This window comes from Colletotrichum paranaense (genome assembly GCF_030867605.1).
Source record: "Colletotrichum paranaense strain IMI 384185 chromosome Unknown Scaffold_1.1, whole genome shotgun sequence".
Taxonomy (NCBI): domain Eukaryota; kingdom Fungi; phylum Ascomycota; class Sordariomycetes; order Glomerellales; family Glomerellaceae; genus Colletotrichum; species Colletotrichum paranaense.
The window spans coordinates 3,624,975-3,640,630 of NW_026848959.1; the positions used below are offsets into that span (position 1 = coordinate 3,624,975).

Here is a 15,656-nt window from a genome sequence, read left to right on the forward strand (position 1 = left end):
AGAAATCAGCTTACACTAGCTTAGAGAACTTGATTGAGCCTGCCTTCGTGGCATTTCACACCTCGATTCTTGTCTTGTTTGAGTTTACGCTTCATGGCGCAAAGTTGTCCCATTCAAATCGATGAATCATCCTCCTTCCCCTTTTGTCCGCAAATGCAATTGGCCAATTAAGCGGATCCTGTCCTGTGCCAGGCGACAGCCGCTCTTGCGTCAAGTTCCTAGTCGTGCAGCTGAGACCTTTAGGATGAGCTGTTAGTGCAGCAGGTCGGTCACAGGACTGCCTTTTTGACTTCACTGCATATGCCAGTCTCACAGACTCCTACATAGGATGAAAGCATGCTACAGCACTTCAACTTGAGCAACTGAGAAAAAGCCTCTTACCTTTCCTCACTTCAGTTGCCATCAATAAGACATTCATCAACTATTGCCTCGTCACTTACACGCTTTCCTTGTAGTTCGTACCCTTATGACATCAAGATGCCATCAGACAATTACAACTTTGCCGAAGTCTTCCAGTCTCTCTTCGTCTCAAAGCAAAAACCAGCCCCAGAAATCATCGCCGATACCATGAAGGCCGTCATCCAGAGCTACCCACCTCTTGGGCAATACACGCAGATCCCCCATGGTGGTCTTCCTATCACCGCAGTTCTAGAGATACCTGCTTCACGTGCGGGCGAATCCTGGGAGGTTGCGGTGTGGCACTCGAGTGATGGAGCCGACTGGAGCGAAACTGCTCTTGCTCGCATCGCCGACGAAGACGCTCCGACGACCTTGCAAGCTGTCCCAGATGATGTACGACGGTTGTTTTATTCCGCTCCTGTTCCTTTCAAATCATCGTTCCAATTCACACTCAAGTTCCGACACTCGTCAGACAAGCCATGGAGATGGACTCGCGATGAGCTAGGCGTTGGTGATGGCACTGTGGTGCTCAACTCGAGGCCCATTCTTGAGACTGTTTCCGAAAGCATTGATGACGTCGTGTCTGATCTGAATCCTGCATGGAAAGTGAAGCCGATGATGAGCCAGTGTCCCGGAACTCGGCTTTGGTCACTTGAAGCTACTATAGATGCCGTTGAAGGAGATGAGTCGAAGTTTGCCGACATCTCGTTAGGCGTGCCTTGGGGAGGGTTTCTGAGGTATGTCTGATTTTTAGAAGCCCGCTCGCTATCAGGATCAGAATCGTCTTGAGGACTCGCTTCCCTCCGTTTCAACTTCATCTAGCGGAGTGGGATGCTGACAAGAATAGGTGGTTTGCTCTTATCCGTATTTGGACGCCATGGCTGGCCCCTCGCCATGGAGAAGACTCATTTCATCTCGACAAAGACGGCGTCCTATGCTCATTTTTGAATTCCGAGGGCAAGCATCTTGTTTTCCTCGCAGTAAGCGGAGGCAACCATGTTCTGCCCGTTTTCCGCCATGGCGAGTCTGGGCAATTGTCTGTTCACGTTCGTCGCTGGACCCCATCCTGCTCGGTGAGTATAAAGCTTACTGGTCACAGGCCCGTAACGATAGTACGAAGCCAGAACCTGCTATTGTCTTGGTTGGAACAGGAGACAACTTCGAGAGCGCAAATGCCTGTGTGATGTATCAAGCCAGACAGTACATTCTTCAAGAGAAGAAGGCCAGTGATGAGCTGTTGGCCGAAATGAAGGCTATTGAGGAAGGGGTTAAACCAGAGTGGATGGAGAACTGGTATGATGGACTCGGATACTGTAAGTTTGTGACGTTTCACACCATCAACTCTCCCTAATCCCCTGATTAATGTCTAACGCGTTTCATAGGCACCTGGAATGCTCTTGGGCAACGCCTCACGGACGAAAAGGTCTTTGACGCTGTCGACAAGCTAGCCGAGAATGATATCAAAGTCTCCAGCCTCATCATTGACGACAACTGGCAGACAATCGACTACAGAGGGCATGGCCAGTTTCAGCATGGTTGGTGTGAGTTCGAAGCTGAACCGAAAGCTTTCCCTCAGGGCTTGAAGGCCACCGTGGCGCACATTCGCCAGAAACATCCGCATATCCAGCACATTGCCGTCTGGCACGCTCTTCTAGGTCAGTCGTCTTGTTGCATTTCAAAGCACAGTATATGCTGACTGTATCAGGATATTGGGCGGGCATTTCACCGGACGGAAAGATTGCTCAAGAGTACAAGACGATAGAAGTGATCCGGGAGGATGCCGAGCGACGCAACCTACCACTCGGAGGCAAGATGACCGTAGTCGACAAAGACGATGTTGACAGGTTTTATAACGACTTTTACAAGTTCCTCATTGACTGTGGCATCGACGGCGTGAAGACGGACGCCCAGTTCATGACTGACACCTGGGTCTCGGCCAGCGCACGCCGCGAGCTCATCGACGCTTACCTAGATGCTTGGACCATATCCTCCCTCCGGCACTTCAGCATCAAGGCCATCTCCTGCATGTCGCAGACGCCGCAGATCATGTTCTATAACCAGATGCCCCGGCACAGGCCGGCGATCCTCTGCCGCAACTCGGACGACTTCTTCCCCGAAATCCCAGCCTCCCACCCCTGGCACGTCTGGACAAACGCCCACAACAGTCTCTTCACGCAGCATCTCAACATCCTGCCCGACTGGGACATGTTCCAGACCGTCCACGACTACTCGGGCTTCCACGCCGCCGCACGCTGCGTCAGCGGGGGGCCTATCTACATCACCGACGTGCCCGGGCAGTACGATCTGGACCTTATCAAGCAGATGACGGGCCCCACGATCCGCGGCAAGACCGTCATCTTCCGGCCCAGCGTCGTCGGCAAGACCATTGACCCCTACACGGGCTACGACGACGACGGCCTGCTCAAGATTGGCAGCTACCACGGCGCCGCCGTCACGGGCACCCCGATTCTCGGCGTCTTCAACATCTCCGCGCGCGCCCTAACGGAGATCATCCCGCTCGCTGCCGCCTTCTCCGGCGTTCTCCCCTCCATGCGCTACGTCGTCCGGGCGCACTCGTCAGGCAAGGTCAGCAAGCCCGTGTCCTCCGGCTCGGCCGCATCTTCGCTGACGGTGTCGCTGGACGTGCGCGGATACGACATCTTCACCGCCTACCCGCTCTCCGGGTTCGACAGCGAGACCAAGGGCAAGGTGTGGACCGCCAACCTGGGTTTGGTGGGCAAGATGACTGGCGCGGCCGCCATACTCAATAGCGACTTTATGCTGCGGCACGACGGCAAGGTTGAGCTCAAGACTCGTCTCAAGGCGCTCGGCGTTTTTGGTAAGTACTTGGTGGTGATGTTTTCCTGAAAGGTATAAGAGCAAATCCTGACGAGACCAAAACAACAGGTCTGTACATCTCGAAGCTACCAGAGTTGACAATCGAGGATGACTTCCTCGTCACCATCCAGAACTCCGTGATCCCGGTCCACACGGTGTCCCTCAGCAAGGACCACGATTGTGTCCTGGAAATCGACATTGAGAAGGCGTGGCAGGAGATGGGTCTTCACCCCGGCTGGGGCAACGAGGTTGAGATGACGGTTGTATTTGCCATTGATCACGAGGAAGCCCAGGAAGTGTAGATGCCCCATCTTCAGTCCATTCGATGTGTGAGCTTGCCCCTGGTCATCAAAATCATCGAGAAGAAATAAACTCTCCATCGGGGTTCAAGGGCATTCTTTCCAAAAAGTATCCCCACACAATGTCGTATCAAAACTAATAAGCACGCTCAACTTCACTGCTTCTTCTCCTTGGGCTGAATGCCCAACTTCTTGGCCTCAAAAGCAACCGTATCAGCAATATCCTCCCTCAAACTCCTGCTCTCCGCCTCCCACCCAAAATACTTGCGCGCCCTCTCCGCCTTGCTCTTGGAATTGAACCCCCACGTCGCGTTCGCCTTGCCATCGCTCTGCAGCACCTCCTTCATCGTAGCCTCCTTGGTCAACGCTGCCGGCAGAAAACCCTGCTTGAACGCCTCCTCCGCAACCCATCCGGCAACCTCGCGCCACGCGTGCGTCCCGCTCTCGACAAAGTAATACGCCCGCGGGCCCAAAATCTCCGGGTCGGCGTTCTTGGACGCGTCCTGCGTCGCCTCCGCGAGCTTTACGAACAGCTGCGAGAGATCGTGCACGTGGACGTTGTCCCACTCGGCCTTGCCCGGCGCCACGATGGGCGCGAAGCCCTTTTCCAGCGTGGCCTGCGCGAGGGAGGGCACCTGGATCGAGCGCTGGTTCGTCGGGCCGCGGCCGCGGCCGTAGATTGTGGGCGGGCCGACGATGGCGGTGCGGACGCTGGGGGAGTTGCTGCCGAGGACAATCTTGTCAATGTCGCGGTGGATGGCGTCGTCGGGCAGGGAGAGGATGCGGTCAATATCGCGGATGTCGTGGTAGTCTTGGTCTGGGAGGGGGGCCTCGCCGTAGCGTTTGTTCCTCATGTCGTACTATGGTTGGGGTGTTAGTGGCCATTTGCTTAGGTATTGGAAAAAGAAGAATATCTCTCTCTCTGTGTGTGTCTCACCCATTGCAGGATACCGGTACCCGAGATGTGAAGCCAGAAGCCCGGCTTCTCAGGCGTGTGTCCCTCTGCCAGCCCCTTTGCGATGGCTTTTGCGGATGGCTCATCATCAGCAGACCCAGCGGTGTCTTAGTCCCTCGTTGTTAGCCTCTCATCCCATCGCATTTTCGCTCCTCAGTCAACGACATTTTTCTTGAAATATGTTCAAGGGAGAAGCATGAAACGGACGGCAACATACGAATTACTACATCAGCAGCAGCCGCCTCCTTTTCGATTACGCTCGCGTCTTCCAAACCGCCGAGTACTATGCGAACCTTGGGATACGCCTCCTTCACGGGAGCGGCACGCTCTTCATTGCGCACGAGGAGTGCGTACTCGTATTCCGGGTGTTTCTCGTAAAGGGCGTAAAAGGCGTCGCCGCCAATGTAGCCTGACCATTTGTGTTAGCAAGAAGATCAAATAAATCGTTGGCCTCGGACATTTGCATGTCGGGAATAAAGGTCACTTCGCACCTGTGACGCCCGTCCTGATTTAAACATTAGCTATGGGATTTTTTGAGAGAGCATGGACACTATGGGCATGCTTACAGAAAGATTTTGACAGTCATGTTAGATGGTTCGTCAATTTAGCAGTATCTGTGTCTGATGAAAAGGATTCAATACGTCGAAAGGCAGTAAGACGATGCCAAAAAAAAAAAAAGAGTCTACAAACATGAAGAAGTTTGCCCGTCTCGTAGCTTATAAACTCCAAGCAACCCCGCCTCCGTTGGACGTCGTTCCTCCGAGAGTTCAAGACAGCTTATTAATTCCACGCGGAAACCGCTTAGCAACGCACGCCGTGGCTCCCCCAACAAGACAGCTATCCCAATTCGGTGACAATCAAGTACGATCTCAACATGGATGTCTAGAAACTTGGGAGACTACCCGCTCGTGCCCGCCTAGCTGCCGTTCTCGCGTGTAGAAATGCAGTGGGGTCATCCCGAACGACTGTGCCTAGAAGCAATTGAGGGGTTGCGGTCGACAGGTTGTGACATCATGGATCAGCACGCCTTTTTTCCCTCTCTGATGGCGCCTTCGTCCCGCCTCTTTGTTTGCTGCTTAAACTGCGAGCTGGTTGGAGCTTGTCAATGTCGTAGTGGTTGTGTTGTATTGTGCTGGTAGATCCGGGTCGACGATCCGTGGAATGGTCTGGTTCATCGGGCCCCCGCTTCTCTTGCTGCCCGCATACGGGCATCGCCAAAGGGACTCGCTGTCTCAAAAGGAGACTTCGTCAGCCTGGAAGTCAATGTGAATCCTACCAGAGAGATATAGGATCTTGTAGTGAAATCGGGTGTCACTTACCCTAAAGAGCTTCTTAAGTAAGTCGCCGGCTCAGTATATAAGGTAGGTCAGGTACTGGCAATGAACTGAGGTCATTCCCGGAATATCAAGCATTTCGCGTAATATCAATGTGACTCACAAAGTATCTATGGATGCTGCTCCCATCTTCTCAGCCTAGCTTGCAGGTGTTTCTGCACAAACTCACCGTGCCTCCTGATCCGGACGAATCAACCTCAACTTACACGACTTATACGACCCCGCGAGCTTGTCTCAGACATGCATATCAAGCATTTAGATGAGAGTGAGCCTTCAAGAGTACCTACCGGCGACTTCAAACCACAGACATTGGGTATGGGCACATTGGCGAAAGTTTTATGCTGGTGTTTGCTCGTCATTATATTTGAGGGCGTTCGCGTTGTTAAGAACGCGAACGCGCCCATTCGACTACGGGTTCAAACCCGAGTCTTTTCATCTCATATCGTCTATGTGTTGTCATCTCTCCAACCAGTTTGCCATCCAACTTTTTGTAACCCAAAACGCCGACGCGATGTCACTCTTCGCGCGTGTCCTTGTGTAAGGAAATCGAAATAGATCAGATTCCAAGGAAAGAGACCACTTTTCGTTGATTTTGACACCTCTTTTGGTTGGTATCAAAGCCTGTCATCCCACGACAGGTATCTATGTACTTTCGAGAGCTCAGGCCGTGCCAAGTTGAATCGGAGACAACAGCCCGCCCATCGAAGATATGTGCTGATCATCGGGCTTCTATGAAAGGCCCATACGGTCCACTCCCATAGTGTCCTTTATGCGTCTTCGAGGAGGATGACGGTCTTGGTGTCGCCGAGCTTCTCACGGCCGTTCAGACCGGGGATTTCTAGGATGAAGAGATAGCCGACAATCTCGCCACCGAGCTGCTGGATGAGGTCGGCCGCAGCCTTTGCGGAACCACCTATTTCGTGTTAGTGGACCTGTACGATCTAGCCTCGGGGGAATGTTGCGCATTTCAGCACAGAGTATGTAGCTTACCAGTAGCAATAATGTCATCGACGACCAGAACCTTCTGGCCAGGCTTGATGGCATCCTGCTGCATCTGGAAGAAGTCGGAGCCGTACTCCTTCTGGTACTCGGCGGTAACGCACGGGCCGGGCAGCTTGCCCTGCTTGCGCACCGGGGCGAAGCCGGTGCCGAGACGGAGGGCCATGCCGGGGCCAAAAAGGAAACCACGGGCGTCGAGACCGACAATGACGTCGGGAAGAGTCGGGAAAGCCTCCTTGACCTGCAACTCAAGGGCATCGCCGAGAGTCTGGTGAACGGTGGGGTCGAGGAAGAGGGGCATGATGTCGACAAAGTCGATTCCCTTGATAGGGAAATCAGCAAAGTGACGCAGAGCGCCCGTGAGCTTCACCTTCCCACTGGCGAGTTCGGGGGAGGCGGCGGAGGCGGCGGCGGGCTGTCGTCCCTGGGCATCTTGAGGGTGGATGGGGTGCGCGGCCAAAGGGTTGATTGTAGCCGCAGAGGCGTCGTTTGAGAGGGGGAGTTGTTCGGAGGACATTGTGAAGAGAGGAGAGGGGAGGAACAGGCGGGTTAAGAAGGTCTTCTGGGCGGGTTGGAAAGCAATGATATGAGTCTGTCTGTATCTAGGTTGGCAGAAGAAAATTTTGGGGTCGGATCCCGGAGAGTAGACTGAGTGTGAGCGAGAGAGGAGGGGTGTGGGACACGAACAAGTGGCAGGTGGTAAAAAACAACGGTAAGGTTAGGTTGGCTAGCACGCAAAGGTAGACAAGGTGCTGAGGGTACGTGGAGATTGTATTGGAGCTGCTAAGACAACGGAGTTACTAGGTACCGGTTCCTTATTTTGACCGAGGGGTCGTGGAGGGGTGAGGAGGTGTGCGTGTGTGCCAGTGTGTGTAAGGTACTTCGTACCCATCGGGACTGAACTGAGGTGTGTGAGAAAAGAGTGTGGGAAAGAGAATGGCAGGCTAGTCCAGCTCGGCTCGCCGGGGGTGGAGAGTAAGACAAGGCATGAAATCACGAAAGCAGGCTGGCAGACGGCGTGCAGGAAGGTGATAAGATACCTTAGGTACAGAGTATCAACTGTGTATGGCCAGGGGTCATGGAGGTAGCAGAGGCGAGAAGAGAAAAATAAGGAAGAAAAAATCTACTAGAGCGACTGGGTAGCGTAGACTCCGGAGAGTGGTAAGAGTGAGTGTGAGTGTGAACGCGCCATCGATCAGGAAGTGGAGAGTTGTGATACGGGTAGGGTGTCACTACGTGTGGTGCGAAGTGGGCAGGTCGATTCCAACTTGCCCAAGAGTGGTCCGCGACGAAAATGACAGCGATGGGGGTACATGGCCAAGCTAGTCCAAGGCTTGATAGGAAAAGCTCATTTAAGGCGCTTCGGGATATGCCTTAGATAGGATGGCGAGCGTTCATTATCTTTACTTTTCCTTTGTCTCTCCTGACTTCCGAGCGCTGCCTTTTGATGCCTTCTCTGCCTCTTCATTGCCGCCCAACTTGGGAAGCCCATTGTGTTGAAACATATTGCTCAAGCAAGTTCATGTTGACTCGGAAATACCTCAGAGAGATGCCGTGGTTTCCGCAGATGAGCGGCCAACAGATGCTGGGAAACACTTGATTCCTTTCTGGGCTGTTTCTCGTCCCTCAGGTCGCGCGATATCGTATCTGGCTGTAATAGCAAATGGTAAGCCGGCAACGGCGCAGGTGGGAGGTGGGATGTCTTTCAGCCAGAATTGATTGCCCCTCCATCGTAGCAGCAACGACCCCTCCATATCCCAAGGCAGGGGACCTTGGACCATGGACGAACGGACGAGGGAGCGCAAGAAGCAGTTCCCCACTATGCCACCACCTCCGAGAAAGGGACCATGACACAAGCTGTCTCTGTCTCACCCTCGCCAGGCAGCCCAGCACAAACGTCAGGAAGCCTCTGGATGTTGCATGGCACGTTATCATCCGAGCCGTGAATCAATGACAGCAGCATCCCTTGTCTTCTCCTTCTTGTCGTAGCCCTTTCCCTCATCAAGAACGGTCATGCACATACCTAGATATCATGTCACGGCCCTGAAGGGTGTGAGCTAGTTTTCGGTGAGTAGCTTCGTCAAGCGCTGCAGAGAAAATTGTCTAGGTAGTCTGCAGGTCGACGACATGAACTTTGGTTGTGAATATGGTTTGCTCTGAAGAGACGAAGTACCAGAACCGGAAGACATTTAGCCTTGGACCAGGGCCCTTGTCTTTTTTCCCTGTCCAACACCGATGAGGAGGAGCGCAGCGATGAATGGCGAATGTGGTGCAGTGTCCTGCATGCGCGTGTAGGTGGTACAAACATGCCATGCTATTTCATCACCGCAATACCTGTACAGGCCCGTACGGATAGCACGAGGCAAAGCAGGCGCGGCAGGCTGTTCGAACTTTGAACAACCCGGAGGGCTGTCAACGGCTTGGTTGCACATACAGGCGCCATGGCGAAGTTGCGGCGACGGTGATTCTCAATACCGTCAGCGAGAATAGCATTGGTGCCGATTTCTGTGGATCATGCTACCTTCCAGGTTAGTGACTGAAGCTTGAAGTAGGTAGGCACTAGGGCCCTGAAGACCCGATGATACCGGAAACATCTCAGCTTGTTTCAAACGTCCGAATTATTGTGCTTTGGGTGAACAGGTCAAGGGTGGATGATAGGAGAGGCACGAATGTGGTGATGTGGAGCAGATGAGCTGTCGATGTGGCAGAGGAGGTCGAGAAGCTCGCTCGAGCACACAGCGGAAGAGGTACCAAGTGATTATGAAGCAAGTACTTTGGTAGGGGAAATAGAGGGAATGCAGAGTACATATTTGGTAACAATACTGGAGTGTTGACTTGCATAGGAACGTTCTTACCTAGGTATGTTCCGCCCGAGGCATCTAAGGTAAGGTAGGTAGGTAGGGACGTGCCTGACAACCTGGAAGATTATCCTCATCCATGACAAGCAGGAACCACCCAAGTAACTAAGGTACCTCGAGGCTCATGGGCTCTTTCCTGCTCCATTTGGTCTCGAGGCAAGTAGTTACTGCTGAGGAGCCTTTGCTAAAGGTAAGGTCGGTATGGGTGGTACTCTTGCCTATGTACAAGACTCTTCGAACTTGCTTGCTCCTTCAAACGGTCCCCAGCTCAAATTAAACGGGCCGCTTGAGGCGAACTGCGGCTTACGGGCAGCTGTCCCTCCACTCCACCCATTTTCTAAGGTAGAACATACCATTCCTGCTCCTATTTTGCTTCTAGATGCATTCAGCCCATGCATTATTCCTCTTCTCTGCAAAGCCAATCATAGCGTACAGACACTACAATGTCGGCCCAGTGTCTTGGCTGTACATACAGAGCACGTCCTTGGACTGCTAACCTAGCTTCGTCCTCTCCAGCCAAGGGAGTGTACTACGTACGGCAGCCATCACAAAACCTCCACATATCGAGACACTTCACGGCATGGCCTCGATAGAACACTTTGCTCAGGCCCAACAATGCTCAAACCTGAGCCAAACCGGAACGATCAAATTGTTACGGCAGATTTTCAGGAGTACTCCTAAGTGCTGTATCTGCACCCACAGCTTGTACTTGTACTTACTTAACTCACTCGATTCTGTTGAGGGCTTATATATCACAGCCCACTTGTCCGGTACCTGTCTGACAGGCAACATGGTTCCGCGTCCTCTCACCTTACTGCGTATGTATGAGCTTCGGCCACCAGCAACGATGGGGTCCTACCGCTGTGCCATTCCGTCAATTATCAGCTTCCACCCCACCCACTACGTCGCAGGGTCTCGCCCGTTCACTGTTCCCATCGAGCCAAAACGTTCCGAGAGACAGACAAACCGCCGCCGCAACATCCTGCTATCACTTCGCATTGAGTCACGGCCGCGGCCAGGGTCGCCGTCGAATCACACTTCAAAGATCCCCTGTGAACGACATGTGCCCCCGCGCTCTCGACAGGAAACGAGCCGTATCACTTGGGATATCCCGTTGATCTCACGCGCCAATGCATACCGCGATCCAAGCAGCCGCCGACTCATCCCACTACCACACCACAATGTTGACCACCCGCGAATCCTGCCAAACGAGACTCGGCACCTCAGTGAACCAATGCATAGTACCAACCTTAGTATCCGCATACCTACATCTGCCTCTACCAGGACATACGAAGGACTCAGCCCTGGCATGGACGGGTCCATCTTCTTGGCAACCCCATCAGATTCTGTCCGAATGTTTCGAGACCATCTTATCCGATCATTTCCGCCCAGCCGTCCGTTATCCTGGAACCTTCCTTTCCGATTCCTAGCATGTCACCGATGGCCCAGTCTGGAACCTGAGCTTCGATCCTGTTTCCCGTCAACTTTCGAAGATCTTCGTCCGTATTTCGCCTGGAGCTTGGGAAAGCTGGTGAACGATGTACCTGGTCGATAGAGTCTGGATCGCGACCGCTGCTGCCGTTGTCTCCACCGCATCACTACCTACACGTCCTACAGCCATGCGATTCCGATATAGATACCAAGTGGTAAACTACCTTATAACACACGAGAATCACTGTCTATAATCATAGTACATGCACAGACATGTAGCGTCCCATCCCAGGTCGGAAGCCATTCCGCCAAACGCTTTTAAACAGTGCCACCCCTGGCCCTTCTGCTGAGTGGCCGAAACCAACATATTTTTTTGTCATCGATTTGCCATCGGGTCCCGTTCAAGCCAAGGACGAGACGCGGCCTCCCCGCGGACAGTGGAACTCGATTTCATCGGGCGGCTCGGACAGAGATGCCAGCCGCTGTACCGTGGTGTCCTTGCCGGGCAAACGGTCTCTTCTCGGGTTCTTTGGAACTAATATGCCTCTGTAGAATACTAAGGACAATTGCCTTTCCCAACGAAACATAACAGGCTCTCTCGGTCATCCGGTAGTCGTCAGGAATTTCCTGCAACAGGCCAACACTATGACTGCGGAACAAACTGTGGAAGCACTTCCTTCCATACGAGCCGGGGATTATCGTAGCCGCAACATGAGACGGGAAGGTTCACATGCCCGGGGCCAGCGGCGACCAAAATTGGGTGCATTAGCGGCGTCCAAAACGCTCCGGCACAGGTGGAAACGGACCGTTGACGCAACCTCACGGCAGCAGGTTTTCACAACCGGATGCCTTACTGACGGCCCCTACCCTTTCCGTTTGGCCTTGAGAAGCTTGATGATGCCGTAGCTCCGGCGCCGCTAGCGGGTAGTCGATGCAAATGAGTCAGTCTTTCATGGCCGACCATCGAGCGACCTATCCCTCACCGCTACTGTCCAACTCTGGTATCATTGGCTCCGTGATCTGAAGAAAGAAGGGAAAGGCCTAAGAGAAAAATATGCAACTGTGGGTAACTATTTGCTGACGTCGCTCAAATCTTTGTAGGGAAGATGCAGCCAGAGACTATCCGGGTCGATGTCCTATTCGTGCCAGGTGGCATTGGTATCTCTGATGGCTGTTGGTCGGCTGCAATCAGCCCCCATTCCAACTCGTCCGGGGAAAGCGGCTATCCGTGGACCAATTCTGCGCGCTGATGATGTTTCTTTGCTTTTTTCTCTCTCTGCCTGTCAGGTATTGTCGTCGTCTCGCAGACGCAACCACGGTTACCGCTGTGGCCGACCCTACCCAAAACCGGAATGAAGCTCGCTGGTTCCATGGGATCTGTCGGGATTCTGCAGAGACCGTTGAGCGGCTTCAGTTTCCTCGAGTGGCCAGAGCGAGCCGCACCAAAGCTTGACCGAGTCGCGATGCTCTGGATGAAGAGGGTGTCGACCGCGTGTGTCAAGGCTCCAAGACGGAGGAGTGTGGTGGTAGGACGACATCATGCAGGTAGCCGATTTCGATTTTGACGGCGCCAATGAGATTCCCAGATGGCCGATTAAATGAGGATCTTTGGAGACAAGAAGCAGACTGCGCGACTCAAGGGCTTTGGCAGTATCACGTTTTCTCTTTTTCCAACTCTGCACTGGATCTAGTTTACTCTATAAGCAGACTGTCACTCTTGTTAGTTCGCCTCTTGTCTTCCTGCAGATCGTGTGTATCTACCAAGGAGGCCGTTATATAAAGCCAACAAAAATGATTGCTGAGTCGTCTAACATAATGATCATTAATCTCTACGTATTAACATTGAATCTCTCTTTCTACCCCCAGAAAAGAAAACTAATATCCGATCTTTCGTAACCATCATGCCAAGGAAGGGAATTGATGAGTGTGGTATCTCTAATCTAACGAAACTTGGAATAACGTGAGCGAGCATGGGGTATGAAAAAAGAGGGAGGAAACGAGACGAGGAAGAGGGGTATCTTTCTTAGTTCTTTCCGCACCAATAGCCAAAAAAGCAGACGCGGCAAGAGAACAGAATAAAGAACAACATGTACGCCCAAGGTATGCGAAAGAGAAAGAAAGTTGTTCGTTATCCATCCAAGAAAGAAAGAAAAGGTGGTACGCCGGCTATTGTTGGTATCGCTCGATGCTGAGAGAGAAGAAAAAAGTAACCCAGGATGCCGTGTTACACACCCTGGACAGAGTGCAATCTCTTGCCGAAAGAAATGAAAGCGCTCAATGAGTTCGGATAACGCCTCTGCAATGGGGGAAACAGTTTGATGGTTGGATGTAATGGTGATAAGATAGGGCGATATCGGCATGTAGGAGCCGAAGAGAGAGCCAGCGGGAACCAGCCGAGCTTGGGGTTGAGGGCGTTTGCGTCTGATTGTTCCGCTTCCTTTCCATCAGTGGAATTGTAGCCGGATAATGGAGAAGAACATGTTCTGCAGGACGTGGAACATGACAGCCACGCTGGTCGGGAGCAGCTCCGGCCACACGGCGAGGTCGAGCTTGCCCTCCATACCGACATCGACACCGAAGAACCAGCTGATGAGCCCGCGTACGATGACGGAGGCGACGAGCTCGCAGGCCCAGGTGACGGACGAGGCCCAAAAGGTGAGCCGGAAATCGTAGTCGTAGTCGTCGCCCGTCACTTTCCCGTCAAAGGCAAAGTACGGATAGACGTCCTTGTTGGGCCCAAAGTGCAGGACCAGCACGCTGCCGAGGAAGGCGGCCATGGAGACGTTCTCGGCGAGGAAGCGGATGAAGACGTTGCGAGTACACACTTTCTGGTACGAGGCGTAGGACTGGTCCGTGAAGTTGAGGGCGACGGTGATGCGGTGGTAGAGGCGGGACATTGTGAGCGGGGTGAGGATGATGAGGGTGCTGCTGGAGAGGATCTGGAGGTAGATGAATTGCTCCGGGGAGCGGAGGCGCGCGTATAGAGCGCGGACGTAGGTTTGGTAGGTGAGCATGAAGTATCTGGATGGTTGGTGTCAATTTGATGTTGAATCACTCTTCCTAGACAAGAAGTACTCACAGTTTGAAGACCCAGCTCAGGGGGTAGCTTCCCACTCGCTCGCCCTCGCGGATACCCAGAAGCCAGCCCGTGAGGGCATCAAGCAGGTGCACCGTGATGATCCAGCTGTAGACGTACACGATGGTCTCCAAGTTGTTATGAGGCAGCGTGCGCAGGTATATCTCGGCGTAGGCCTCTCCTATGACGTACGCCATGAGCCCGACAAAAAGGGCCAAGCAGAACCAAATGAAGCGGACGAAGCTGGCGGGCAGCCACCTACGGCGCATCCTGACGCCGCCCATATTGCGAGACTGCTCAGCGGCGACCTGGAGCGTCGTGTCCGGGTCAAAGGCGTCGCTGCTAAGATTCGGCCGCCGGCGGTTATCGCGACGGGGGATGCTCCCTTCGGCCTCGCCTGTCCACCAGGACGTGGTGAAGATGCGTTGGGTCTCGGAGAGCGACTGGCGCAGCTTCAGGTGACGCTGGGAGGTAAGAAGGATGCAAAAGGCAATGGCAACTGGCATGGCCATGACGATGAAGGTCCAGGAAATCCAGGCCGTGTTGTGGGCGGTGAGGAAGCGCGTCTCTGGGACAAGGTAGATGGGGATTGGGACTGCTATCGAGATGAGGGCGATGATGGACATCGTAACTGGAAATCCAAAAGATTGCGGCCACCTACATTTGAGTATAAGCATATCTGTGTGCTTCTGAGGAGCGTGAAAGGGGGTCTGACGTACCAATTCAAGCTGTACAAGTTGAAGACCTTGGTGATCCATACCAGAGCCGTAACGTTATAGAAACCGTAGTACACGAAGAGGAAGAACCAAAAGTTGATCTGTACTCTTGCTTCTCCGTGGCCGGGTATCTTACGCCCAGACCCTGGCAGGGGATCACTTCGATCATCGTCATCCTCACCGGGAAAGGAGTACTTTGGGAACGGTATCGCACACCACGCAATAGCCTAGGTTTCCCTCCCGTGTTAGTCCCAATCACTCGCCAACTCTTCGATCCGTCCGTCCTATTGTCAAAGGAATTGCCAAACATACCAGAACAGCAGGCATCAGCACCAAGACTCCATACCGACTCCACCACACGTCGACAACGCCCTTGACGGCACTCTGCTTCGGTTCGACCCAAACGTTGGAGATCTTGCGCCAGGTGCGCGCCCACGCGCCCAACTCTTCCCAGTCGCCGCCCCTTGCAGCATCATTATCGTGGTTCTCGAGCCCCGAGGCGGACAGGAGCGCGCCGTAGCCGACGTATACGCTTCCACGGTTATTAGACGTGAACAAGCCGAGGGTGCTGGAGCGGCGACGGCGGCCGGGGACGTCGGATCGCGGGGGTACGGCGCGGAATCGGCCCAGCAGAGGGGAGGCGTCGCTCGTGAGGCGGGTGCGGGACTCGTTGCCTTGGGTGAATTGGAAGAAGCTCGGCATCGCTTAGATTTGTGAGGTTCGGTGGGTAGGTCTTCTATCTTTGCGACAT

The 15,656-nt window shown here is 53.5% G+C and overlaps 5 protein-coding genes across 5 annotated transcripts; 2 read left to right on the top strand and 3 right to left on the bottom strand.

Moving 5' to 3' along the window:
• Window positions 1-477: 477 nt before the first annotated feature.
• Window positions 478-3,539, top strand: CPAR01_01281 (raffinose synthase Sip1; the record flags this gene model as incomplete). Its single annotated transcript, XM_060485570.1, has 6 exons — window positions 478-1,136; window positions 1,247-1,445; window positions 1,499-1,712; window positions 1,782-2,054; window positions 2,105-3,238; window positions 3,307-3,539. 6 exons carry the CDS (start codon window positions 478-480, stop codon window positions 3,537-3,539), a joined length of 2,712 nt encoding a protein of 903 aa, XP_060356427.1.
• A 152-nt stretch (window positions 3,540-3,691) lies between these two features.
• Window positions 3,692-5,077, bottom strand: CPAR01_01282 (uncharacterized protein; the record flags this gene model as incomplete). The annotated part of the gene is made up of 5 exons (XM_060485571.1): window positions 3,692-4,396; window positions 4,474-4,598; window positions 4,709-4,900; window positions 4,983-4,996; window positions 5,058-5,077. 5 exons carry the CDS (start codon window positions 5,075-5,077, stop codon window positions 3,692-3,694), a joined length of 1,056 nt encoding a protein of 351 aa, XP_060356428.1.
• Window positions 5,078-6,592: 1,515 nt separating this feature from the next.
• CPAR01_01283 (adenine phosphoribosyltransferase) lies at window positions 6,593-7,341 on the bottom strand (the record flags this gene model as incomplete). Its single annotated transcript, XM_060485572.1, has 2 exons — window positions 6,593-6,738; window positions 6,816-7,341. 2 exons carry the CDS (start codon window positions 7,339-7,341, stop codon window positions 6,593-6,595), a joined length of 672 nt encoding a protein of 223 aa, XP_060356429.1.
• A 3,131-nt stretch (window positions 7,342-10,472) lies between these two features.
• On the top strand, window positions 10,473-11,237 carry CPAR01_01284 (uncharacterized protein; the record flags this gene model as incomplete). Its single annotated transcript, XM_060485573.1, has 1 exon — window positions 10,473-11,237. One exon carries the CDS (start codon window positions 10,473-10,475, stop codon window positions 11,235-11,237), a length of 765 nt encoding a protein of 254 aa, XP_060356430.1.
• A 2,320-nt stretch (window positions 11,238-13,557) lies between these two features.
• Window positions 13,558-15,607, bottom strand: CPAR01_01285 (uncharacterized protein; the record flags this gene model as incomplete). The annotated part of the gene is made up of 4 exons (XM_060485574.1): window positions 13,558-14,134; window positions 14,193-14,846; window positions 14,909-15,132; window positions 15,218-15,607. The coding sequence occupies 4 exons, from the start codon at window positions 15,605-15,607 to the stop codon at window positions 13,558-13,560; spliced, it is 1,845 nt and encodes a 614-aa protein (XP_060356431.1).
• Window positions 15,608-15,656: the final 49 nt, after the last annotated feature.